The 26,332-nt window shown below is 50.8% G+C and overlaps 1 protein-coding gene and 1 long non-coding RNA gene across 2 annotated transcripts in view; both read right to left on the bottom strand.

Moving 5' to 3' along the window:
* Nucleotides 1-5,524: 5,524 nt before the first annotated feature.
* Nucleotides 5,525-8,522, bottom strand: RPL29 (ribosomal protein L29). The gene is made up of 4 exons (XM_055708102.1): nucleotides 8,381-8,522; nucleotides 7,850-7,894; nucleotides 7,010-7,074; nucleotides 5,525-5,720 (listed from the first exon to the last, which is right to left on the bottom strand). The coding sequence occupies exons 2-4, from the start codon at nucleotides 7,884-7,886 to the stop codon at nucleotides 5,607-5,609; spliced, it is 216 nt and encodes a 71-aa protein (XP_055564077.1). The 5' UTR covers nucleotides 7,887-7,894; nucleotides 8,381-8,522; the 3' UTR covers nucleotides 5,525-5,606.
* Nucleotides 8,523-9,632: 1,110 nt separating this feature from the next.
* LOC114014323 (uncharacterized) overlaps nucleotides 9,633-26,332 on the bottom strand; it is a 59,379-nt gene continuing 42,679 nt past the window's right edge. Inside the window, exons 8-9 of the long non-coding RNA XR_008731896.1 lie at nucleotides 16,866-25,958; nucleotides 9,633-14,227 (exon numbers count right to left, since the gene is read on the bottom strand). This is a non-coding gene — a long non-coding RNA (uncharacterized LOC114014323). The remainder of the gene's footprint in view (nucleotides 14,228-16,865; nucleotides 25,959-26,332) is intronic.

The raw sequence follows: 26,332 nt of genomic DNA on the forward strand, positions 1-26,332 counted from the left end.
CTCCTCCCATTGAATTACAGCCCCAGCACAGCTTGTGCATCGCAGTCATGTTGCTAAAATCAAACATTTACCCAAGCAAAACAAACATTGGCAGGGCAAGGCTTGAGATGGTGTCGGTGCAAGCCCCAGTGATGCCCTCAACCCTGGGCAAGCACACCGCCACGGCAGCACGTGCTGCAGCACCCTTCTGCCTCTCCTCCCAAACCCAGCTTTTTTTACTCCCCTCTTTGCAGGAACAATACCTCGAGCAGCTGTATTTGATGTGATACACACCCTCATTTGCAGCAATAGCAAAATATTGTAATTCAAACCAAATGAGCTTGAGGTGAAAACAGGCGTGAGAGGGGTTGTTGGCTGGTTGGAAGGACACAGCTGTGTCTTTCCTCGGAACAACGAGCACTGAACGTTTTGCTCAACCAGGGCTTGTAACATCAGAGAAACTAAGGAAACAAACCCCTGTCAGCTAGAGCAGCTGATTTTCTTTAAAACCCAGAAATTTTGCAAACATCTGGCAGACCTGCTCAGAGGGGTCTCCCCGAGGGTCCCAAGCCCTCAATGCCATAGCTCCTGCTGAGCCAGGAGAACTACAGGTGCACCACAAGCGACACAGAAATGTGTTGGATCAAACGACCCTGTGACAGGAAGCGCTCCTGAGTGTTACCATCTTCCATTTCCAATGAATCCTTAGCCTGGAGATCAAAACCTATCATTTTCCACCTTCCCAGCGTAGCAGCAGAAGCCATGTCCCACTGAGACCTGCTTCTGAGGACACAGCTGAAACGTTTTACTACGCCAGGCCTGGAAATCTCCACAGAGTTGCAAATACCCAGACTTCAGCCACGAGCCAAGGTGATGCCGGCTCTCCCCACAGCCACCCCACACCCGCACTCTCACATCACATCTCGGCAGCCACCACCGACAGCATCAACACAGACATCTCCAAGATACTCTCCACTGCTTACTCATAGGCTGTGGCCCACTGAACAAGGTTAACTCCCTCCCTTCAGTCACGAGGCTTGGACTCTGCTGTGACCCCAGGGAAAAGGATGGCTGCAAGAAGCAGCCTTGCCTCTCTCCCCTTGGTGCAACAGCAAGCCACGACCTCGCTGCCTGCCCACTCTTTTCTGAGAGTAAAAGAGGGACAGCAGAGGCTGGAGAGAGAGGACAAAGATCTTGTAGCAGCTGAAGCTTGGCCCTAGAAGAGCAGACACACTGGTGCTGCTTGGGCTTTTTCAGTCCTCAGAGCAGAGGTGCCAGCAGATCAGCATGCTCTGCACCAAGTCAGAAAAACGGCTGCGAGACCAATTTGCCTTAACACACTGACTGTCCTCCCAGAGTAAGGCAGCAAATGCCACAGGGTCGAGCGCTGCGGGTGGATTTCACTGTTGGCTAAAACATGGGAACAACTGCACTGAGAATGCAACGTGGCATGACATGCTGGCGAGTGGGTTAGATGGCTGAAAAATCAGTAACCAACCAGCATCAGCCTGGCTGAAGCCTCCACTGTGCCTGGAGATGTGCTAATGGTGAATGAAAACCACCCGGGAGTCCATGTATCTCTTCAACTCCAAATAAATTTGCAGTTTTCCCTGCATATGTAGTGAACTTTTGGTGTCTGAAGCCTTTAAGAACATGACATGTCCACATGCACTAACTGGGAGTGAAAAAAAACCCAAAGTAATTGGAACAATTTTCTTTTAAATCAGGCAAAGAGCCATTTACCGCTCTTTAAAACAGTCCCTAGACCTGTGTGCTCTAACCCCCCAGCTGAGCCAGGAGCTGTGCTGGCAGGTGACAGCAGCCCAGGCCACCAGACACAGCCACAGTTCTCAGGCCAACTGATCTGCTTGCTTTCACTGGCAGTAGATTTAATTTCTGCCGTGGTTTGCAGATTTCCCAGCACGTTTGAGGGCTCTCTTCAGCCCCCAGTAAAACCCTGCTGTGTGAACTAAGTGACTGCAGGAAGATCTGAGAAACTTTGTACACATCTCCCTAATAAAACTTTGCATCTCGCCTACAGTCATACCACGAGCCAAGGTACTTCAGGCAAACACTTCACTGCACCAAAGGCCCTGGTCTGTAGAAACACCTGTGACAGCCTTAAAACTTGGGCAAAGCCGAACTCAAGTTCTCTTCACTGCTTTTTTCTTAGGCACGCTACTGAAAGGCGGTAAAGGGGGACAGAGCAACACGTATCCAGCCCTACTTTTCATTTTCACTGTGAACATCGATGCCCCCGGTGAATACTCTGCCCCATCAGAGCAATTCGTACTGCTTTGATTTCTGCTCCCCAGTTCTGTGCTCTTGGCTTTTGCGTGACAGCTCACCTTTGCTAAATGAGCTGATTCAGTGTTTGGTTACACACCCTTTGCTCTTTTTTTTTCTTTAAATCAGAGGGAAAAAAGGAGCCAAACAAGAACTTGATACTGGAGTCCTCAACTGCAAAGGGGAGAACTAATCTGCAGCAAGTATGACGTCCAGCAGCAGCAAGCACGACATGCAGAACCTGATATACAGCAGTAGGTGAGCAGAGAGATGCTCTCAAGCTCATTGGCCTCCTGCAGGATACCGAGGACTTATCATAAGAGTTTTGGAGTTCTTAAATGTCAAAGATGACAGAGGTCTGTATAACGGGAATAATTTCAAGCGGGCCACAGCTGCCAGTTCAGTCTCCTGGGCTCTGTATGTGTAATCCTCCCAAAAAGGATCTTCAGCTTGACCAACAGAACTTAAATGACTACACAAGGCAAGTGAAAGAGGATGAGGAGCCACCACAAGGCCACATCAGCAGACTCCCCTTTGCAGCCTTCCCTTCTTGGCTGGGGCAACCTCAACAAGGAAAGTCACAGACTGAGCTGTCATGGGCTTAGAAAATGCAATAGGTGATCAACTGATATCTGGGGCCAGTGTCCTGTGGGACCACCATGCACGCAGGGAGCAGACAACAAACCTGACACCAAGCTGCTGTGGACGCTTACAAAATTCCTGTCTCTTGCTACACAATGATGCCTGGATTAAGGTTACGTTCCTCTGTGCTGCATTTTGTCACGCAGCTGCTATTTTGGTCAGAAAGTCAGCGAGCCCATATTTGGGAAGCTGTCCTGCTGAAGGGCAGCATGAAGGGCAGCGAGATGAAAACGCCACTTCTGAAGGCAGGCTTGGGGGAGCCGCCTGGAGCTACAGGAAGCCTGTATCTTCCTCCCTGCTTGTTAACATACCAACATCCCTTTCTCAGCCTGACCCTTGCCCCTCTCCTTCCCTCTTCCCTTAAGCTGCATCCTGGGGGTGAGCTACTCACAACACAAGCACTGTGGGGAAGATACCAGCAGGTGTTTAAAAGAGGGAATCTCCTTTCTTAGGTAGGAAAGTCTTAGTGCTAGAGATTTAAAACGCAGAACTTAAAAAAACCCAAAACACAACCAGGTTGGAGATCTGCAGACATGCAGGTGAAGATGTAGCCTGACAAACACGATGTGCTCTGTCCAGAGGCTTTTTCTTTCACTCTTCTTGTCACAACACATATGTGCAGCAGACTGACCTTCATTTACACAGCTGGATTCCTGCCACCATCTCCTCCAACACCACTAGCGACCCAAGAGGACCTCTCCCCATGCTGGGTGTTGCTGTCAGCTCTGGCAAGGGCTGCAGGGCAGCTCCGGGCCAGTGGCTGAGGATGTGAAGTGCACACTAACCTGAACCACCACTACACACACCTGCCTTTGTAACAGCTCACTCAAGCGGGGCAGGCACTAGCCACACAGCTGAGACCTCCGGCACCCACAGGCACTCAGGTACCACTGAGGCCAGTGGGATTTAAGCTCTGTGTGTCTGCCTCTGGGTGACCTACCACTTGCCAAAAAAACCCCCACAACCCCACCAAACAACAAACTCCACAGAAAACCCCAACACCCCATACCCACAAAACCCACCCAGCTCTCCAGGGAGGATTAACACCAGGAACCTCTCACCAGTTGGCTTTCAGGCATAAATGAAGGCAGCTGGGAGACCACGTTTTTATCTTGTCTACCTGGTGGTATGAATGCTGTGGCTGTACGCTCTCCCCAGTGCAGCACACTGCTCTCACACAGCAATTACTTGAGTTCTTTTGGCTGACAAACATCAGCCTCCACAACAGTCCCAAAGATGCACACAGCAGAAACCAGACAGCTGAGGGCTGCGGATGTCCCTCAGATTTTAAAAGCCTTTGACTCCTGAGCTTTATGTTAGTAAATCTACATTGCTTGGTTTAGGGTTAGGTGGTATTTTTCAGTCAAAACCAATTAAAAAGCAGGAACTAGGAAAAGAATTTTGAATTCAAGCCACAAAGAAATCAAAGTATTTACCATGTTTCAAAATAAAACTGCATTTTGGTAACTGGCTAAACTAATTTAAAAAAATCAATTACTTTAATGAAAAAAAAAAATTCAACCGAAACATCCCAATCTAGCAGGTGTTTTGCTGCTCTACAGCAAAGTCAGAAGATACTTGCAAACTTCCAGCCCTTGTGTTGATTTGTGGATTTACACCACCATCAGGTGGACGAGCATGGGAGTTGCAATTTCAGGAAGAGTTCCGTGCATCTCAACAGGTGGCTCACTTCAGGAATAAAAAAAGGACCTCCTGAACCAGCTTTGCTGGCTGGTGGGATCTGGAGTGAAGCCCCCTCCTGATCTACAGAAGCACAGCAGTAACAAACCCCTGCCACAGCACCTCTTGGGCTTTTGAATGTTACTCCCCCAATCTCACCAGTCAGTGCATTTCATCAGACAGGTACTTTTTTTGTTACTGGAATGAAAGACATCCACTAAAATACAGGAACTATGAAAAATACACTTATTTTATATAGTCCTGAAACTTTACACATTCCCATGGTAGCTCCACGTCAGTACTTTCACATATTTCAGAACACAACACACCAATCTAACACTAATTGCTATGATTTCCATGACCACAGCTAGCACTGTTACCTTCCCATTTCTCACATCTCCCTAGCTAGAATCACCTTACCCAGACAGCAACACAGCAGACATGTAACAGCCCTTGGAAATGTCACCCTGCTGTAACGACACTAGGAACTACCATAAAAACCATGGTATTTGAGAACTCTGAACATGCACGCCAGTGTCAAAAATAATGTAACCTGTATTGAACGCTGTCACCCAAAAGCCTAGGCAACACTGGCTCCAATTTGAACACGAAGAAACAAGTTGTTTCTTGTTTAAATTTGAGAGCTTCACTCCATAACCATTTCACAATTTCAAGAGACTTTGAACTACTGAACGCTCATGACCTGCACCAACGATCGCAGCAGAACAGCACCAAGGAGCGAGCACCTGTTTCACTTTCTACATGTGGAGGCTGACGCTATCCACACAAAACTTCTCCAGAGCTCCGGCTGGCATGATCTGCCAGGGAACAAAAATACACAACTGGTCACTACACACAGGCTTGACGCACAACTGGCATCCAAAACAACGCAAACAAGGCTTCTGGAGGGGTCTCCTCAAATTCAGAGGGTGAAGACTTTGTTACATCCAATTTTATTTTTACAAAAATGCTGTAACATGCATGCCAACAGGAAAACTGGTTCTTTATCTTAAACCACGTCAGTCCTTTTTCTGTTGAGCAGCCTGCTTGGCGTTGTTGGCCTGCATCTTCTTCAGCCCCTTTTTGTTGTGTTTCTTTGCAAATCGCATGTTCCTCAGAAATTTGGGATCAACCTATAAAAATAAGGAAAAAAAATAAGCTGTGTTGTAGAAGGGATATATGTAAAAACATCTGTATCTTCAGAATGTTCAATTATTCCTAAATGTTGGCTGTGATTAATTCTCATTTTTTTAAATTTATTACATCAGCAAAATTATTTTAGCCACCTGTAACTATCCTTTAACTAGCTATTTTCCTTGATTTTTATAACCAAACCCAACACCCCAGCAACTGACATACAGAAAGAACAGAACAAGTTGAGTACAACTGTAAACAAGACAAATTTCATTTTCATGTCACAATACCTTCTGGATCTGAAGTACCACAAACCAACCTTGGCAGGTGAGCAAATATACATGGAATTGTTGGGCAAAGACCAGCGCCACTTCCACAGGCCTTTCCTTTTTACATTGAAAGGAAAAAAGTACCAGCACAGAAGAGTAGCTTCCCAGTTTTGTCAGCTGACAGCTGGCTATGCATCCTGCCACAGCTAGGACCAATTCTCAGAACTGTCAGCTACTGTTGGCCAGAAAAACATTTGCTGTTGTACTGTAAGCAGCATTTTAACTGGCACATGAGTGTCAGGGTTTTGTCATTTTAACTCACGCACGCTCAGTGCAAGGAGACAAACTCTGAGACTACCAGACTATCTGCAGAAGGGGGCAGGACTGAACCATGCAATACAGAAGTTTTCACGTCACATCCAAAAAGCTGATAGTCACATCTACAAAGCAAACAGAATCACAACCCTCCCCAAATCAAAAATACCCTGTTTTCATTTCCAAGTGTGGAAAAAGATCCTGTCTTATCACTTGCCTCACCTCAGAAAAAGAAAAATACTGTCATTTTCATACGTATTGTAGAAAAATGCCAATTCCTCTCATCTTCTGAGTGAAATTCTCTGTATTAGTACATAAGTAAAATAATATTGAAAGGTACAGAGAAGAAGACGACACAGCAGGACTCAGAAGGGAGAAGAACTATTGAACTGACAAGTGTTTATTTATTGGAAGCAGCAGTTACTGACACCCACCTGAGCAGGACAGAGACAAAATTGGCCAGTTTTACAGTAAAAAACAGTTTTACAGACATACAATGGTGGATTTAATGTGGGTCAGAAGTACCACAGCTGCATGTCAGGTAAGCAAAAGATAAAAACAGAAACCCACAGTGGTTCTGACCATCTGAAACACAAGCCCCTGTCTGCAAAAAATACATCAGTCAAAATAAAACAAGTACTGGACTGTTTCATGGTTAAGCCTCAATGGCCTAACAGCCCGAGAACGTCAATAGAAATACTCACCCCTTTGAGAGATTCGTATCTATGGGATCTGGGTTTCTTGATGCCATTTCTGTGCCACTTACGGGCTATATGGAGAACAAGAAAATTCAAATTACTATTTCTGCTAGTATTAAACAGCAGCATTAGCTTCTTTTCAAGTCCAGCTGACCCTATCAAAAGGGTGCAAAATAGAACATTTTCTGATCCTTCTGAGCCAAACTAAATGCAAATTACAGATGAACTTCTGTTCTCATTCCGCTGCACACTGTGCTCTTGGCTCATTCACACTGTTTGAGTTTCTAAATTCAAGGATTTCCAGCTTCTCATTATCTAATAATATACCAGTGGCAACACCCGCAGCTCAGTAAAAGTTATTCTAGTCATGAAGAAATTCAAGCACTTGTGTTTAGCGTTAAAGGCACGATCGTTCACTGTGCAAGACCAAGCATAATCTACTCGCAAACTCTGCTACTTAGAGCATCGATGACAACACCCTGAACAAGAACTATTCTATCACCGTGGTCACCTTTCGATGGCACAGTATCACAGGCTGAACGTCATTCAGTAACGTGCTTAGTTCAAACATACAAAATTTGGTTTTTTTTCTGGTTACAGATTATTTTCATACTGAGCCAAAATATCTCCCAACTCTTGCAAAACACTCTTTTCATTAAGCACCCCATTCAGTCTCTGCGTACCAGTACCTCCTTCCCCCAGTTCTCTCACTGCAAAAAAATAAAAGACGTCTGGGCTGCCGTAACCGAGCAGCTCAAAGCAGCTGGCTAAAACCTCCCCGCGGGGCGCAGCCCCCGACCCCCCGCTCCCGGCGCTGCAGCCGGCCCGGCCCCGCGCCCGGCTTACACTGGTTGTGCGTGGTGTGGTTCTTGGACTTGGCCATGGTCGCACCTGCAGGAAGAAAGAAACACGCCTCAGCCACGGTGGGCCGGCCCGTCCGCCACGGCCGGCCGCGCTACCGGCCCCGAGCCTCCCGCCGGCCCCGAGCCTCCCGCCGGCCCCGAGCCTCCCGCCGGCCCCGAGCCTCCCGCCGGCCCCGAGCCTCCCGCCGGCCCCGAGCCTCCCGCCGGCCCCGAGCCTCCCGCCGGCCCCGAGCCTCCCGCCGGCCCCGAGCCTCCCGCCGGCCCCGAGCCTCCCGCCGGCCCCGAGCCTCCCGCCGGCCCCGAGCCTCCCGCCGGCCCCGAGCCTCCCGCCGGCCCCGAGCCTCCCGCCGGCCCCGAGCCTCCCGCCGGCCCCGAGCCTCCCGCCGGCCCCCGCCTCCCAGCTCGGCCTCGTCCCTTCCCAGCCCGGTGGGACCGGCTCGGGCTCGGCCCGGGGAACCGCCCGCCACCGTCCCCGGGGCGCCGATGGAGCCGGATTCCGCAGAACCCCCCTCACCGCCGTCGCCGGGCCGGAAGAGAAGGGCGCACCGCGCGGGCTGCTGGGAAATGGGGCCCACGGACCGGAACCCCGCGCCGCTCCGTGGTGCAACAGCCGCCGCCAGCGCGAAGGTTCCGCCCGGCAGCCGCCCAGCTCCCCTTCCCGCCCCGCCCGTCCGTGCCGGCCCCGGCCCCCGTGCGAGGCGGGGACACACGCAGCAGCCAGGCCCCGCCGCCCCCGGGCCGCAGCGACGTGGCGGACCCGGGTCCCTCAGCGATACGGGTCCCTCGGCGGCACGGCCCACCCCGGGGCCCTGCGGCGCAGGCGGGTGGTGCCGAGGCCCGCGGCCACCGGTGCGCGTGCTGGCCCTGCCTGGTCGCCGCTGGCGAGCGGCCTCGGCCCGCGCCCCCGGGACCGGGACCGGGTCGGCGTGTCCCCGCCGTGCGTGCGCTGGGGCGGTGGAGGCGCAGGGCGGGTGTTGGCTCCGCGCCGGGCCGCGGGGTGCAGGGAGGCCGCGGCGGCGCCGTTCGCGTTCCAGCCCTGGCCGTGAGCCCTCCGGGCTGTGCCGCGGCCCCAGCCCCGACGCCGGCCGAACCCGGGGCCCGGCGCGCCTGCGGCTGCGGCAGAGCCACGGCGGGGTGCGGGCGGCTTCGAGCCGTGTCCGAGCGGGCCGGGCCGGGCTGCCCCGCGGGGGTCGCGTCTCCTGCGAAAACACAGGCCAAGGCTCAGGTACCTCAGTATCTGCCAGACACTGAAGTGGTGACGAAGGCGAGCAAATGAAGCCGCGTCTGCCCACAGTGCAGCTACTTCGCAAAGGTGCCGACTAACCCAGGGCACTTGGGCCGTTTTCCTTCCGTGACAGCAAGAGCAGGCCTTGCTGGTGTGGGCAGCCCTGAGGTGAGCGGATCGGGCTGCCAACGCCTGAGGGATGGAATTAAGTCTCCTGGTAGCTCCTGGTACCTGAACGCAGGAAGGTTTGTGATGCAGCCATGGGGGAGCCCCGGTGCTGGCTGTGCAGCTGCGGACGCCAGCCGTGGTGCCACAGAGAGGCGTTTGTGGTTATGGATTAAGGCATCTCCCACAGTGAAGTACGAAAGGAAAAAGGCAAACCAAAGGGCAAGCTCACCCAAGCTCATTGGGATGTCTCTTTGTACAAACCGCAGCGTTTCCGTCCAGGATTGCTGTGCTTTCAAATGGGAACCTTTGAAAAATGAGCAAAAAAAGGCTCACACTTTTCTGCATTGTGGTAGAACGGAAAAATACTGCCATCTTTGTATAGCATTGCCTTTATTTTAAGATGAGAGACACAAGTGATTTGCCTAAAATAACCCAGACAGGAAAAAATAGCCCAGAGACCAAAGCCCCTGGACCAGTACATGGGAGAGAGAACCAGACACGTTTTTTCAGTGACATTGCTTGCAGAGCAATAAGCTACTCTGCCTTAAGTTCAGATACCTGTGAACAAGCTTTTCATATTACAAAAATGCAACACGAAAAATAGCTTATCCTTGATAGACAAATAACACTGATGAATCTGAAATGAAAATAGGATAAAGAAAGTTAATGCAATTTAATTTCAGTATTTTTCTTATTTCCAGCAAGACCTAAGTTGCAAAATGTATTTGGCTTTTTTTTTTCTTTTTTTTCTTTCTGGGCAGCTGTTTTTATCAGTGTAAAAATCAATGAAAATAGCAATACTCTTTTACTGGCATTTTGCAGCTGGAATACGAGGTTCTCCAAAAAATCCTTCTTGATATGCAAACTTCTGACTTTTTAAATACTGTTTTTTAAAAGTTCTTTCCACTGTAGTGATCTGTAGTCTTAAAATATTTGGCCATCACTGTGGCCATCTAATCACAGCCAACAGCAAAAAGAAAGCCTGACTTCCCTGATAACCAAAAGAGCAGAGCTCAGCGGAAGATAAAACTGACCCCCAGAGGTATGTTTGCCTCCCTGCACTGCAGAAGGCAGAAAGAAATCGACTTTTAGGTTCCCTTATCTTGGCCATTAGATGATGAAAACTCTTGTTCTTTTTCACTCATTTCTGAGCCTTCATTCATATGAAGAAACAAGGATTTATATATACGGTTTCAGTTATCTTTTTCAAGTTCTTTCAGTATCTCACTGCAATTACTGCTGTCGAAGCTCCCTAGAAGTCTTTCACAGCTGCTGCTGGGTCCACATGAGAGAAGCATTCAGACTGGTGGGGATTAGAAAAGCTGTGCTTAATGCCCAGGTGGTATGCAAGACCTGTAAGCCAATTTATTATAATAAAGCTGTGGAAGTGCATTCAGTTCATGGGGCTGAGTGTAATATATTCAGAGTAGTTTATAAACCACTGAAAACCAATGCAGAATATCGGGTAAAAAGGATGTTCCGACACAGGATCAAGACCCATGTACACTACTGGATGATCAAGACCCCTTGAATTTCTCCTGTGCTCTGATGAGCTGCAGTATCTGTAATTATGGTATTACGGAGAACAATTGGCCAGTTCAAAACCTTGAATCATACTTTTAGTGATTACAGACTTAATTAGTGCATGTTAGCCCAAGTGTCCTCTATTAAAGGAGCTGTGTTCATTAAATAGGATGGTAATTACTCCAGCTGCAAAACAATTATGAAAAAATCATAGGTTAAAATAAAAATCTCACAGTACCTTTGACAACTTATCTCAGTCAATGTCCTTGCCTCACACACGTTTATGCCGATTGATCTCTGTTGGGTTTGTCACTGCTTTCATGGTGACGCCACATTTCAGCAGACTCGACTAATCTTGCCTCCTCCCTCCCTGTGAGCTGACATTTTGACTTGGGATAATGAATTACCGTAGCTGCCACCATTCAGTAATGTCAGTGACCTGGAGAAGCTCAGTGCCCAGGCCAAGTGCTCCATGGGTATAAATCCAGGAAAACATCACTAATTTCTAGGGAACCACTGCGATCCACCCCACAAAAGGACATGGGCAGGGTTTTGTTGACATCTGGTGCAATATTTTGGAGGTGTTCTGTATTATATATTCTGGTATGTACATTTAAGGAAGATGTTACATGTGAGAAGCTTCTCCCAACATGTATCAGGGCTCAGGCAGCTATCACAGCCCATGCTGAAAGGTGAGCAAAGCATGGGGTGCCTGGGGTGCCTCCCCTGGGCACTGCTTGCTCACAGACCAGCAGTGGCTGGGGACTGATGCTCCAATGCATTTCTTGAGGGGGCAGTGTCAGGAGGCTGCTTGGGAGGGCTTTTTTGGCAGCTGGGAGCACAAGTGGCCTGCTGCCACCTCCCTGGTACTGGGAAACAGCTGTGGGACCCCACACTCCTCCTGCTCTGTATCTCCGCTCACCCAGCGTAGCACCAACCCTGCCAGGACACCCAGCCAAGTGTGCTGTCCTATACAGCTACAGCAACTGCCTTGATTCATGGTTATACCAAACCACCTCCTCGTTAAGCAAGGAAATAAGGCTGCCTTCACCTCTGCACGGTGCTTTCTGAAACAGAGGTGCTTGCAGGGCTGTTGGTTGTCCAGTGCAGTGCTGATGCCAGGGCTGAGTCAGGCTGAGTTTTACAAGAAGGGTTTGGAACTGAGGTTGAGGCTGGTCGTTTCCCAAGATATTGGGAAATTTCCTCCCTGTTTCCACAGGAAGAAGATGAGGAAAGGCCGTGTTCATGGAGGGTGCTGGACACAGCACAACAGCGTAGCTCTCCAGTGCCCCGGCATGCAGGCAGCCTCTACTACGCAGTGTCCTGCAGGCTGGACGAAATCCGTGACAGCAGTTTTGGGTGTTGATTAGAAGGAGTGCAGCTGACTTTGCTTGACATGAACTATGGGGTGTCCCTAAAAGCTGCTCCTTCGTGGAGAGGTATCAAGCAGTGGGGGAGAGCGCAGTGATGCTTTTGGCTGTCCCAGCTGGCTCACAGGCAAGGTGCCCACCCCCACCCCCAGCCTGGGCTGCTCCCAGGGCAGCTCAGGCTCTTGCCACCCATCACCCTTCCTGCCCCACGGTCCGCAGACACCATCAAAGTGGAGCTGCAGTGTGCAGGGTTGCATCTTGTTGGGTATGGCCATCTTTGTCACCTTCCTTTCCCTCAGCGAGCGGAGGCAGGGCCGAGGCGGCTGACGGGCCCGAGAGGTCCCTGGCGGGAGGCGGTGGCTTTTGGGCAGTGTTAGGGCTGTTCCCAGCTTGTGGGTAAACAGGGCTTGGCTGTGCCGTAAGCCCGAGCTAATGATGCCAGAGGGGAGTGAGGGTGATGGACGGTGCCCAGGGACAAACGGCCACTGCGCCTCCACAGAAGCCACCTGGAGAAGCAGGGACACCAGCGTGTGGAGGCACTAGGGGGAGCCTGAGCATAACAGATCCCGTTCTGGACTCAAAGTGGGAGCACTGGTCCCAGCCAGAGAGAAGGGACATCTCCAACGAATAACAGCAAGACACACAGCAGTTTCCCCCTTGACCTGACATCCTACCTGGCTGTGGCTTTTTTGCCCTGACATCTGTTACAATTTCCTTACAGACATGAAGAAATACTGTTTCACTTACAGAAAGCGCTGGTCTGCCAGCAGGGAGACGGCTGGCTCTCTGCGTTTGCAGTAGGATGTAAGAAAAACCAGTGGCAACTGGTGGCGATCATCAGACCGGAGGGTTCAAGAGAGCAGGAACTCTTGCAAGGCAAAGGGGACCAGAATTCCCGATTTGCAGCTTTGGGTATCCCTACGGGATGGGGAGCAGCGTGGTGCAGCCCTGTGAGTGCTCCTGGGCTGATGTCAGGGACAGGGGAAGAGTAGCTGAGGCTTGTGTGCTCTGCTGGGTGCACTCCAGCTAGCCCTAGGTAGGAGAGCTGGGGCACTGGAAGAGGCTGGAAAGCTGCAGTCTTTTATTTTCCCCAGCAAAAGTTTCATTGCATTGGCTTTGGACAAGGAACAGGGTCACTGGCTCATGATCTAGTTGTCTGAATCTCCCCCTGCCACCATTGTCACCGAGGACCAGCGCAAGAGCAAGAGTCTCAGGGTTAGCTGCACATGGGCATCAGTGCTATGGTGGGGCAGGGACTGGGAACACTGGTTTGCACTAGTGTTTAGCCACAGTGGGGAAATGGATGCGTTTGTTCCAAGTACATCTGCAAAGCGTATCTTCTTTTGCAATGTTTGCACTGGGCCAAAAGTTGCTTTCAATGGGGCGATCAAGCTCAGCCCAGCAGACATCAGAGGTACAACCAGAAGAGGGGTGAGCCCAGACCGTGAACAAAAGCTCCGTCGCTCCTGGCTGCCCTCGGAGGCTTTCGCTCCCCCTTGGAGACCATCCCTCAGATCAGCCCAGACCTTCTGCCCATCCTTCATGAGCATGTTCCTATAAGCAGCTTTCCACCATGAAGTCAGGAGGAAAAATCAGGCAGCAGCCGGCAATGCAGCCCTGACCTTTCTCTCCAGGCCTGCCACCTCCTACCACTCTCCCCAGAGCTGGCACTACTAACAACTGGTTTCCTCTTGTTATTTTTCCACCTCCGCTCCTTCCTCCAGAGGGGAGGCCGTGCTGGTGGCCCACGTACCGGTGACTCACAGGCTGGGACCTGTGAGGAGCCAGCTAAGCTTGGCCAAACTTAGTAACATCTCATTTTCCATTGCCTACACCCTGGATGCTTCTTCTGGCTGGGTTTGTCACTGGAGGCCTTCTCCAGCTACCTGCAGGGTCAGGGGGGACTAGCTCGAGTGTGTTTCCTTTAAGTTTTGGCAATGCAGGAGCTGGGCTGAGATGGAGCAGCCCTTGATGCAGATAAATTCCTTCTTGGTGAGTGTTTATCCATCTTGCTGATAGCTGAAACCCACAAGATGCTCTGGACATCAAAGAGGGCATTTCAGGCTTGGGAAACCTGTAAATAAAGATAGAGGAGTGCATGGTAGTTGCATTTTTCTGGAGGCATTTGAACGATTTGAGGGGAGCTTAGGGGTTTAAAAGCTGATTCCCCTCTGTGTCGATCTGCCTGGTCCATCTGGCTGGCTGTCTCCAAATCAGCGAAGGATGAATGCAATCACAAAGCCAAGCCTGGGGCACCGGCGAGGTGGGGAAGGATGGGCTGCAAAAGTGGGGGTGCTGCCATGGCTGCAAGCTGGGGATGGAATAAAGCTGGATGATGGCCAGGGCTACCCAGAGGCTGCGCTGGGCTGGCAGCGGATGAGTAGGCAGAGCACAGCGACACGGCTCCTGGGCAGCTGCGAGCCCACTGAGCAGGATCCTGCGGCTCTGTGCAGGGCTGTGTGTAGAGGATAATGCCAGGAAGGGAGCAGCTACATGTGCTCAGCCCACGCTTATTGCTTCAATAGGATTTTCCAGAATACTTTTTGCCCCAGTAATGGAAAAGGAAGCATGTCTGCCGCTTCCCAAGGCTGGGATGAAGTGTGCAGCCGATGGGACACCTGCTTAACCTGCACTCCCCGAGAGCCTGGCTGTTCGGAAGGAGCGAGCAGGTCCACAGGCACAGCATGCGTGGAGCAGCTGAGCGCCGTGGGGAGGAGGCACATGGAGGCGGCTGGGAGAAATGGAGAGGGCTGACCTAAATAGATGCTGAGCTAATTTATTCATTTCTCTGCTTTATTATTTAACGCGACTTTGAAACAGCTCAGGACTTCTGGTTCCTCTCAGCTCTGCTGCTGACTTTGGGATGGGGTTATTTTTGACCCGATTTTTGCATCCGTCGTGCTGAAAAGCACAGCACAGCCTTGCTCAGCACCCCCTCTCCCATCAGGCAAGCCGGGCATGTTACGGGAGAGCTCCAACGCAGCCGCTTTCTAACTAGGAGCACAGGAAATTTTAAGTTGCTTTGAGCTTTTGCTTTACCTCCTTGCCCAGGAAGGTGTTCAGATTTTGGCCCTGCTTTGTGCGCTGTTAATAGGGAGATTTCTCTCCAGTTTAGCTGGCTGGTGAGAGGATTGGTGAGCTTGTACTGCACGAGGCAGCCTTCAGCCTCCACCGTCATCTCCCCCGGGCAGGCTGCCAAACGCAGCCCCGGGCTCTGCAGCACGGGGGCTTTCAAGGATAAACCTGGAGCCTGTCTCGCTTCCAGCCAGCCTCCTCTCTCCTCAAATCCTAGCAATCCCCTGGAACACCGTCTGGGAGGAATTTATTACAAGAAGGACACGGAGCCCCAGCTGTTTGGAGAGCTCTTGGGGCTGTGCTTCACCCTGCAGGCTGCACGTGTCCTCTGCGAGCCCACGGCACGTTTCAGCGCTGCTGAGGTTTAAAAGCCACAGGCTGGGGGGAAAAAAAAAATGTGATGCCTGTGCAGGTTGTCTGCACACATGCACCATTTCTGCGCAGGTACAAGAGGGTACGGAGCGAGCTGCTCCTGCACCCAGTGTCTGCTTACCAGGGTTCAAACCCTACCGCACCCAGCCTGCACCAGGCAGGGCCCTTGGATTTTGTTTTTTCATCAGGGTTTGTCACTTGATGTATAAATTTAGGCCAGCGTTGTATCCAGTTACCCAGCACCTCTGTTACGATTTTTTAAAATGGATTATTCACCAGCCTGCTTGATTCCTTAAAGGTTTCTAAGCAGTAAAACGAGCCCTGATGCTATTTAGCTCCGCAGCCAAGGCATTTCAGCTCACGCCACCTTCACATCACTGGAGAGTTTTGTGATGCCGCTGGGGGTGGGATAGTGTAAATTAGCAGAAGTGAGGCAGTTAACGAGGCTGCAAGTCCAAGTCTTCCAAACCAGCAGGCACCAAAGGGAATCAGCTGGGCGTGGGGCTGTGAAGGTGGGTGCTGCTGCACCTGGCACAGCCAGCCCCTTCTCCTGCCCTCACTGGTTAAACTGGAGCAGGGTGATCCTCAGCAGGGTCCCATTCTGGCAACCCACAGGGTGCACAGCCTGGCCCGTGTCAGGCTTTGATCCAAAGGGTTTTGTGGGGGGCTCGTTGTGGTTTTTTTAATATAAAGTGATACAGTGTTTAGATATGTTGGTCTGAGAGCCTTGCGAGGCCAAAAATAGAATGAACACATAAAGGACGGAGGCAGCCAAAGTGATTGGAAGTTTTTTTCCCTCCCTATATCCCAGTCTGGAGTTTGGTGGAGGATGCCCCTGATTTTCCTGATGAAAGCAGAAAGGCACTATGCCATCCCAGAACCTCCTGGCTCTGGGGTTTTGATGCCTGCGTCTTAATTGCATGGGGCTGATTAAGATGTAGTTAAGGCTGATTGAGTGTCACTCTGGGATTTAGGATCTGTCATGTGGGCACAGCTCCTGCCCTTCTCCTCAGTGCCGGGGGGCTGTGACGGAGGGGAGAGCTGGCCGCCGGTTTTGGAGCGGGCAGCAGGCTGGTCGAGGTGAGGGATCCAGTTTGGCTGCCAGCTCTCCTTTATCTGCACAGAGAGGATTACTGGGAAGCCATGATGACAAATGCTGTGGCTAAAAAGGAAAATGAACTTCCACACAAAGATGGCTTGTTTGTGCAAAGCGGAGGGGGAATAAAGAAGCTGCCAAAAAAGCTGACATTAAACTTGCTGCTTACCTGCAGCTCATCTGATACCATGACGGAAACCTTTCATTTGCAGCAATGTAATCCAAGATGTTTTTTCTGCAAAGCAAGAAAGTAGGTTATTGCTCAAGCAGAGCTGGGGAGGGGGAAGGAGATAAGCAGGGCCTGATCCTGCCAGATGCTGTGCACCCTGCACTTCCTCTGAGCAGGGCTGAAACCCTGGCTGGCAGCCTGATTCGGGGGTTTCAGAAAGAGCATGCATGCAAACCCTTTCCAAACCTTTAGGAAAGGGCTGTCCATGCTGCCGGAGACAGGGCAGCAGGCAGCGTGTGAGGGCCCCCAGCTCTGCCTTTACCTCCTGCACCTCTAACCAAGAGACATAAACCCCATAATTCTTAGCACTCATGTAGCACATCTCATCTTCAAAGTGCTTCACTGGTGGGAGTGAATTAATGACCCCACGTAAAAGAGGGCTGCATGTCCCAAGCCCTGCACCGATGAGATGCAGCAGCGGCCGAGGTGTTTTTCATCAGCAAGGTAAGTCAGCAAACCTCCTCCTGGAGGCTGGAAATCCACCGCTGATGCACGGGGCTGCATTGTGTGGGGCCAGATCAACTGGGGACTCTAAAATCCACCATCCAAGGCAGCCCCGGCGCCCTGGAGAAGCTGGGCAAGCAGGGAGGGACAATCTCTGTCTGAGACAGGATCGGGGTCGGAGACAGGATCAGCAGCCAAGCACACCACCAAAAACCTTGAAAAATTGCGATTGGTTTCATGCTGGAAATACAACCAGGGCTGCTATCCCCAAAAGATATTAATAACTAGGCCCTGCGTGTAAACACCTCCTTTTTTCTGGCTGCAAATTAAGCGGAAGGATAGAAAAAGATTAAAAAAAGAGGAAGATCTCTCTTAACCCTGGCAACTCTTTATCACCAGAGACGGGGATGACTTAAATCACTTGAGGAGCCTCCAGTTAAGGCAAGACCGTGATACTGTAGCTGCTACATTCAAGCACAAGAGCTTTGTTTTCTGTACAATAAAAGCATTGTAGGCCTGTATGGCATGTGGATCGAAGCAAGCAAGAATGCTGAGCAGGTTGATTAAGCTCCGTAGCCCTCCCAGCACTGCGTTGTGCTGTGGCCCAGCTCCAGACATTTCCCAAGAAAATGTCCCAGCATTTGAATGTCTGGCTGCAACTTGAGATGTTAAAAATGTAGGGATCCCCTGTTAAAGGTGGGCTACGTGCCAGTGTATTTTATGTGTTGATACACACAGGCGATGGCTCCTTATTTTGCTTCACCCTGGGGGCTTTCCATGCAGACCCACTTTTCATTTGGTTTTGGGTTACTCCTAGGGAATTGTTTCATTCCCACTTTGCATTGCCTGGGTGGATGTGGGGACAAACCGCCTCGCTGGCCTCATTGCAGGAGCTGAATAGTTGCCTGTCTCTACCTCGGCAAGTGTGTCCTGGACTGAGGACTCTTGTCTAGCTTGGTGTCCTCCTCAAGTCCATTTGAAGCTGAAATAAATAAACACAATTTTAAATCATCAGGGACCTGAAATGCATTGAGAAAGCAACAAGTGGTGCAGCCTTGGGATGAGAGGAGTTTCAGGCTCACTTCAGGGAGCTTGGGAATGGATGGAGCAACGGGAGCTTGGTCCCACAGCAAGACCCTGCCTGGATTTGAGGAGTTGTGGGTCAGGCATAGTGGTGATGCTGAAGGTGGAAGGCTCCAGCACTGGGAGAAGGAACGATGGCAGGCATTGGTGGCTCCAACACGTGTGTCTCCTACGGCATCCATCGCCTTTTCCCCAGGAGGGCAATATGCTGGAGCATCCAGGGCTGTGGCTCTGAAATGGCAGCACTTCAGTTACGGGCATCACCCAAAGCTCTGGTGTCAAGCAGTGACATTCGTTGGGAAAGAGCTGCACAGGGCAATTCCCCAGGGCAGTGGGAATGGGGACAGAAAAATACCTACAATTAAGCTGATAAGGTAAGCACAGCTTCAGAGATGTTTGCAAGTGCCAGCCTTTCTGCCCTGGGCTGCGCTAGGGCTTTGCACACATTTAAAATGACGCCTGGACCAGCTGTCCATGCAGCTGGGCACAGCGGGTACGCTGCCCATAGCCGCAGCGATGGCTGGGGGAAAGATGCTTACAGGGACCCTGACCCAAGCAGCAGCCCTGGATGTGGGAGGTCATGCTCAGGGTTATACTTTTCTCAGCTAAAGTGAGATCCCGTGCTGGAAGCTCACACACAGTGGGGAAGGGTTTGCTCATTGCCCAATGGGCACTGCAATAAATGAAGCAGCCATTAAAATAATGCTCACACAATATCGACAGCTTCAGTAAATGAAGCACATTAACCCTCTGTTGCTTAATGAACATGTGTGTGGGGGTGGTGGCCGAGGGGGCCCCTGGAGTGGGGGGTCAGGGCTTTCCAGGACCAGAAACTTTCTGCGTGGGAAAGGCTTGAGCTTTCGGACCCCAGCCCAAAGAGGCACAGATGGCAAGGCACATTCATTTCAGTTCAGGTGTGGGTTATTCTCTTGGGTGAGGTGGCTTGGGGTTTTTGACTAATATCCCAGCTGGTGGCTTCCAAAACTTCCATTGTTAACATAGAAGATACAGAAGCAAGAAGGGGAGCTAATGTGCTGGCATTCTCCTTTGACTTGCATTAGGAGATGGGTTTCAGAACACCTCCTGGGACAAAGACATCCCTTGCAGGATTTCCAGTGATACGCAATGCTCTGCTAGCAGTTACCAAGCTGCCCAGGGCAGTGCAGAGACCCCTCCACACGTGGCTGCTGCCGCTGTCCCTGCTGGGAGTAAATATTTAGGGAAAGAGTAAAAAGAAACCTTCCTTTTGGCACTTTACCAGTTTCTAGCAGTTCAGGCATTTACTAAGCTGCTTGCCCAAGTTTAATATTTTTCTAAGGAACAGCTGATTGTGTCAATATAGTGGCTCCCTCATGGATTTCAGCAGGGCAGGATGTGGCCCGACATGGCTGGACTTGCTCTTACGGCTCCATCACCAAAGCCTCAGGAGTTTTTTACCCCCCGGAACAGAAGGAGCTCGGGTGGAGTCTTGGGCAGGCGACCAGACTGCTGCCAAGGAAAATGCGTGAGACCTGGTCCAGTATGGGCATCATACCTGCTGCGCCCAGCACTTTGTCTTACATGTCTTACCAGGTATGGTTGTGAGCACGGGAGCCGTTTGCCTGCTGGAGATGGCAGAAGAGCAGTGCAATGCATGAACACCAGCCTAGTTGGAAGCTACCATTATGTTTCTAAGCATTTGGTTAAAAATCTCCCTTCCCTGACCAGTACCCAGAAATCGATAGGATGGTAAATCAGTTCTAATTTCTGCAAGCTGGTGGTGCTCCCCTGCACCCCCCCATGCTTTCCTTTGGCCAGATTACCTGCTTCAGCCACCGGGCCGTCTCGGCTTTCCTGGCATGCGGATAGCTGCACGCTTCGCTCGGCAGCAGTGAAATCCTCCCCTCTGCAGTACCAAGCAGATCTTGCGCTATTTCTTTTCCTGCTTTTAGATGCTCAGAAATCTGCCCAGCTGCATCTGCTGCTTGATTTTTAGGGTGCAGCCTCTGCTGGTTGATTTTAGCCACGGTTTTGTACTGGGATCTTTACAGAAGGTTGTGCTAATTAAGAAATCAGATCTCCATCAAAACCGCTAATGCGAATGCCTCTTGGTGCGCTCCATGCATGCTCTCAGGGCTCACTGCAATCAGCCCATCTGTCCTGGAAGGTTGCTTCTTATCCTGGGTGGCAGCAATAGGAAGTTCCACAGATGCTGTCCTCTGATATTAAGGACATAAATTATTGAGCAGCCCAGTAGCACTGCCCTTTCACAAAGTCAGCGCTGAGAAATGACTGGCACCCTCATTTGCACATAATTCAAATGAAAACCTAATTGCACTACAGCTGCATGGCAAGGGGCTGGGATTGGCAAACAGCTTTGTTGCGGAGTTCACAGTTTCCACTAAGAAAACTTGCATTTTAACACCACTTTGTATATGTTTTTTGGCTTTGTTTCTCTGAGCCCCAGCCTGGTGCAGACCACCATGTATATCGTGCCTGGGACATTTTACTGGTTTAAATAGTGCTTGTGCCCAGCCTGTTCTGGAAATGGTGCTTAAGGCCACAGATTTCAGCCTGCCACCAGCCGCCCTGCAGGGAAATGGGCTTTAATAGGAAGGTAAGATAACATGGGCTGTAGCAACACGTCCGTTAGCCCTGCTGGCATCCTACCCCCTGATGCACAGGTGCAGGGCATCTGGGTAGACACAGGTTTGCTCTGAATACTGTCAATAACTGAGCTGGTCCCCATAGGAGTGGGTGCATTGGGACATGGGACTGCTGAACGAAGCAGCACAGCTCTCTCCCTGATCATCCTCATCTCAAGCAGTCATTTGTATTAAGGATGGCCTGATTTATGATTTGGCTGGCATTAAAACACATTTCCTTCCACAGTGATTTGATCCAGGCTTTTCAAACCACTTTGTGAACTCCAACAAATCCTTAGGAAGTCTCTGGCAGGTGGATGCCTTTATATCTGTGTTATACCCTTGGCACTTGGCAAACCTGATGCATCCAGAGGTGGTGGGGAGGACAGAATGGCTGGCTAAGATCTGGGGGTAGGTGATCTTCAAGCATTTTCCACTAAAGCTCCAAACCTGAAGCCTCTTTGAGGTTTTTTTTAGTGTGAGAAATCAAGCCACAGTGGCACAGAGTCAGGAAGAGGATGCAGAACAGACCCCCGGGAGTCCTTACTTTGTCCCGGCATCTGAAACACCTTTCCTTCCCCTCTCCCCTGCATCATCACGCTGCCACTGCTTCAATAGCAGAAGGATCCTGAAAAATTGAAGCTCAAGGTTTTTCATGTCTGCTCCGGCCACCTGAATCAACCTTCTGTTTGGATGGAAGCACTGAACTGTTTCTTAAAGCAGCTCTTCCTCCTACCATTAAATATTTAAGAGAGGAGCACCAGGGGAAACCATGTGCTTTTACCAAGGCAGGATGGCACAGTGCTGGGAACCACAGACTTAAATAGTAATGAGATGGCAGGTGCTTGCAGGCACAGCTCGGTTTGAGCCTGCCACTGCCCCCTGCTCTGTGGGGTGCGGTGGTCCCCACAGCATCCCCAGCATCACATCCCCACCCTGACAGCTCCCACCTGGAGTCCAAGCACTCAGCAGGACCGATGGGAGTGCAGCGGTGCTGGGGCACCGGCCATGGCAGGACAGGAGCAGAGCAAGTGGCAGCCCTGTCCCTGACTGCCGAGGGTCATCCCAACGAGCTGGTTGTCTCCTCATCATCACCTTCCCTGCTCCGCCTGATTGGGGGTGGGGGGTGGGGGGGTGGAGGGTGGCAGAGGGAGGGTGTTGGTGCCTCTCAGTGCTTTGCAGTTGCTGTAGCAACTGTGGTGTCTCTGGTGGCAGGAGCACACGTTTCCCACAGCCAGGCAGAGTGTGAGCTGCTTAATTGCAAGCAGACTTCTTTCCCCCCCCCTGCTAGGAAAAAGACCCCCTCTGCCCTCCCACCAGCAGCCAGAGCCCGAGAGGTGCTGCTGAGGCAGCAGCAGAGGCACAGGGCGGCCCACGTGCCGAGTTGGAGGGATGCTGCTGCGTCTTCATGCTCCTGGGCAATCTTCCGCACACTAGTCAGAGCCTCAGCACCTCCTCCAGACCCTTCGCTGCTCCCCCTTGGCTCCTTGGCAAGGACAACCTGCCTTTCCCTAATCCAGTTGCGATGGCAGGGTGGGTTGCTGCAGCCATCCAGGCTCCTCCCTGGGGTAGCTCAGACCTGAATTTATTGCCACACGAATGAGAGCATCTGCTTTGCGAATCAAGTCTTGATCAAAACATTCTCAGCAGCAGAGGATCAGCACAAGCCTTGCTAAGTTACTTCCATGATTAATAAAAAGTCAATTTAAAATTGACTTTTAAATAATGGAGCCTTTCTCACAGGCTGGATTCCTTGGGTGCCCATTTCCAGCTATCTTGTAGGGCTTTGCCTCCCATTACTCCCCCATTTCTGTCGCCTTTGTACATCACAGGCTCTGATCCGCTCTCCCTTCCTTTTCTTTTCGAGAAACCAGAGAGATGGAGCTCCTTGAGCCAGCCCTTGGAATGTTCTGGTGCCTCTTTTCTAAGCCTCAGTGACTTGGCCGTCGCACTGATGCTTGACCTCAAGGCACATCGCTGCCGCCCCTGTGCCAGGACTATCCTTTGGCCACATGCCACTGCAGGCACCTACATCCATTCAGAGCCCATCAGCCTGGTTTGGGCTTCACCCTGTATATGTGACTCATCTTTTTTTCCCTCCAGAAACATGACTTTATATTCAGTTCAAATAAAGCACATCCTGCTGGCCTCTGTCCAACGCACCCAACAGTCCACATCAGGCAGTAGATACGCAGGAGAACAAAGCAAGCAAAGCTTAGTGCTAATGCTTCAGTGTTGCTCGCCGCACATGGTTCTGGGTTGCATCACTTTTGGTTTTGTTGGCAGAATTAAGCCCCAGGCTTGCACAGATGCAGAGACCTGCCCTTCTTTTCCAGATGGCCATGAGCTGTGGTCCAGCCTTTTCACCATCTGCCTCTGGGATGGCTGCAGCCACTGCCAAGGAGGGTAGGAACCGCAAGTAGGGATGTTCCTCACAAGAGAGGGAGGCAAAACAGGAGTGAGTTGCTCCCACCTTTCCCGTCTTGAGAGTCCACCCTATAAGCATTTCCTGGTGGGAACCAAACCTTCCTTCCTCAGGTCATCACCTTCACCACAAGAGGAAGGATTAGCAACGCTCAGGCAGGGGCTGTTGTCACTCGAAGTAGTGTTTTTCACCCCAATTATCACTTGACCTGCCGTTTCTTAGCTGGTATTTTCGGGGCTGCTGCTGGGGCTTTATGTTCCCTGGGAAGTTTTCTTGAAGAACAGGTTGGCCAGTTGGGGAATGTTTCACTGCTATTTTCAGCCTGGGACGTTTTCCCTTTTTTTCTTCAAAGTACAACAAAAAACCTGTCAACAAGTCACAAAAGAGTGATCGCAGTCTAAAATATGAGCCCTGGCACGGGAGGGCATTTGACTCAGAAGCCACTTCCCATCTTTGGAGACTTGAAGTATGTTCCACTTCGTCATCCCGAAGGTCTTTAAACACTTATAAAAACAGAGTTTATTTATCCGCAGTCAGAACAGCCTATCTATTATCTTGAAGGCTGAATTCAGAAAGTTTCTTCAGAAATTTATTGGTTTCATTCCTACCGGTCTGAACAGAAGTTTTCCACTGAGTCTGTCAAAATACAAATGTCTCAATTCCAGTTTCCTTCAGTCTTTAGCAAGGCATCACATTAATTGTGTTAAAAAGCACTTTTATTAGTTACTGAGAAAGCAGGAGTCTGGCAGCTCTTCTTGACCACTAGCTATTCACTTTTGTGAAGTCTTCTTTAACAGTGGTTTGATCCAACGCAGTGGTTTTCTCCACTAGCAAACTCAGCAGTGCCTGGAGCCAAAGGGACCAGCTCCAGGCAGGGATTATTTGCCTCAGGTCTCCAGGGCTCCTATTGCTGCCCAGGCAAAGCCTTTCTGCCCCTCTTGAGGCTTCTCACATCCCCACTGTTGGAAAAAATGGAGTGGTGGAGGCACACGGTCAGCCTGAAGCCAGGGATGTCCATGACACATACATACAGAATGGGATAATTTCATCCCCACCTGTGAATGCTTTCAAGAGGGCTCAGGGAACCACCTAACAGCTTGTAGAAGTTTTGTTTTAGTCTGATTTCGCATAAGGCTGTGTTTCAGCCAACAGCTCAGCCTGGTGGTAGTGCGGCATCTGCTTTGTAAGGGAAGGGTGGTCATGAAAAAAGCCAACAATTCCCAGTCCTCTGAGTGGTGAGGAAACTATCTTCCCCCATCTGATCTCCATGGGATGCTCTAGGATAGCTCCTGCCAACATTCAGTCATCCTGGAGCTGTGTGGGCAGCCAGAACCCCAAATTTCCCACCTGCTTCCTCGCATCAGCCATCCCAGCTTCCCTTAGTCAACACCGGAGCATGTGGAGCAGGACACCTACTGCTCGTGTCTCAGTGCCTCAGCCAGCTGCAGGATGCACACAATCCCCTGTAATACAAGCACCACAGCAAGATGCAAAGGGGTCATTAGCATTTAATGGAAAAACTTAGCTCTACTACATATTTGCTATTGACTATCCCGTCCTAAACAAGATGACAGACACAAATTGAGGTTGGCCTTTCCCTCCCAGAATTTTTATCAGTGCTCCCAACACAATGTCAAACTGAGTCCCTGCTTACGCTTCAGCTCCCGAAATACTTTGAGGAGTACCAACACGCACATGTGCAGCCCTCATATGGAAGATGTCAGTGCTCTGATAATTGAGACTTTAATGCTGAAAGGCTGAGCAGTTTTCCCTTGGCTGTCACGGTTGGCTGTGGGGAGCTTATGAAAAGAAAATAAATAAATTGGACTTACTTGACATAGCCAATGGATCGAAACCTGGAGATAGAAATCATAGATAGAAGCAGCTATGGTGGGAAGGAGCACGTGTGAAGGGTCTCGTTACAGGACCCCTCCTACGGCCGTGTAAACACGCAAGCATTAATGTTGCAAGTTGCAGATATTGGCAGGGCTGACAGGATTGCACCCAACCGTCTCCAGAACCACCTCTGCAAGCACACTCACACCATCATCTTCCAGCCAGGCATGTGCAAGTGCCCCATGCACAGGGATGACCAGGATAACTACAAGTGAGAGGCCAAGGTAACTTGGGAGCAAAGATGTTCCTGCAGAAATGGTTTGTTGGACACTCAGGTATCTGTGGAGGGATCCGCTGGTCAACAGAAACCCAGAGAGATGAACTTTCAGGCAGGAGGAAAAGCTGTGCCACCTAAAAAGTGCTGCCCAGCTCTTGCCACAACCCTCGTTGATCCCCCATTGTTTTAACACAAACTCACCTGGGGAAAAAAAATTCCCTTAGACTTGAGGATGGGTATCTGATAGCCAAATCCTACAGCTACTGGACTCATAAAGCAGCTGAAGATGTTTTGGTTGGAAAAATGCCTTCTCCTTGCTGTCAGAGGATCTGGAGGCCTTTTACCTACAAGAGTGCAAAGGATCAAGCCTGTGTGGCAACAAACATCAGGAAGGGCCTTCCTTCAGTACAGGCCCTTCATCTCTTTCTTTGATTTTGGGACTCCACTCAAAAGCTTAGACCAGAGATGTGGCAGTTAAGGGCTCAGCAAGGTCAGGTCATGGCTTCTGCATGGACGTGGCTACTGCACAGGAGAGCAAGCACCAGTGCAAATGTGCTGGAGGGACCTCATCGTCCATAATTTAGTCCAAATTTGCTTCCAAGAACTGGCCTAATGATGATTGCTGGAGGCCAGACGGCACAATTCTTCAGGTGCCAGGACCTGATGCTCTCACACGTGCTGGTTTTGCACCTGTATTATTCACCAGCCTCCTCACAGC

The sequence above is a fragment of the Falco cherrug genome, chromosome 4, assembly GCF_023634085.1.
Source record: "Falco cherrug isolate bFalChe1 chromosome 4, bFalChe1.pri, whole genome shotgun sequence".
NCBI lineage: Eukaryota > Metazoa > Chordata > Aves > Falconiformes > Falconidae > Falco > Falco cherrug.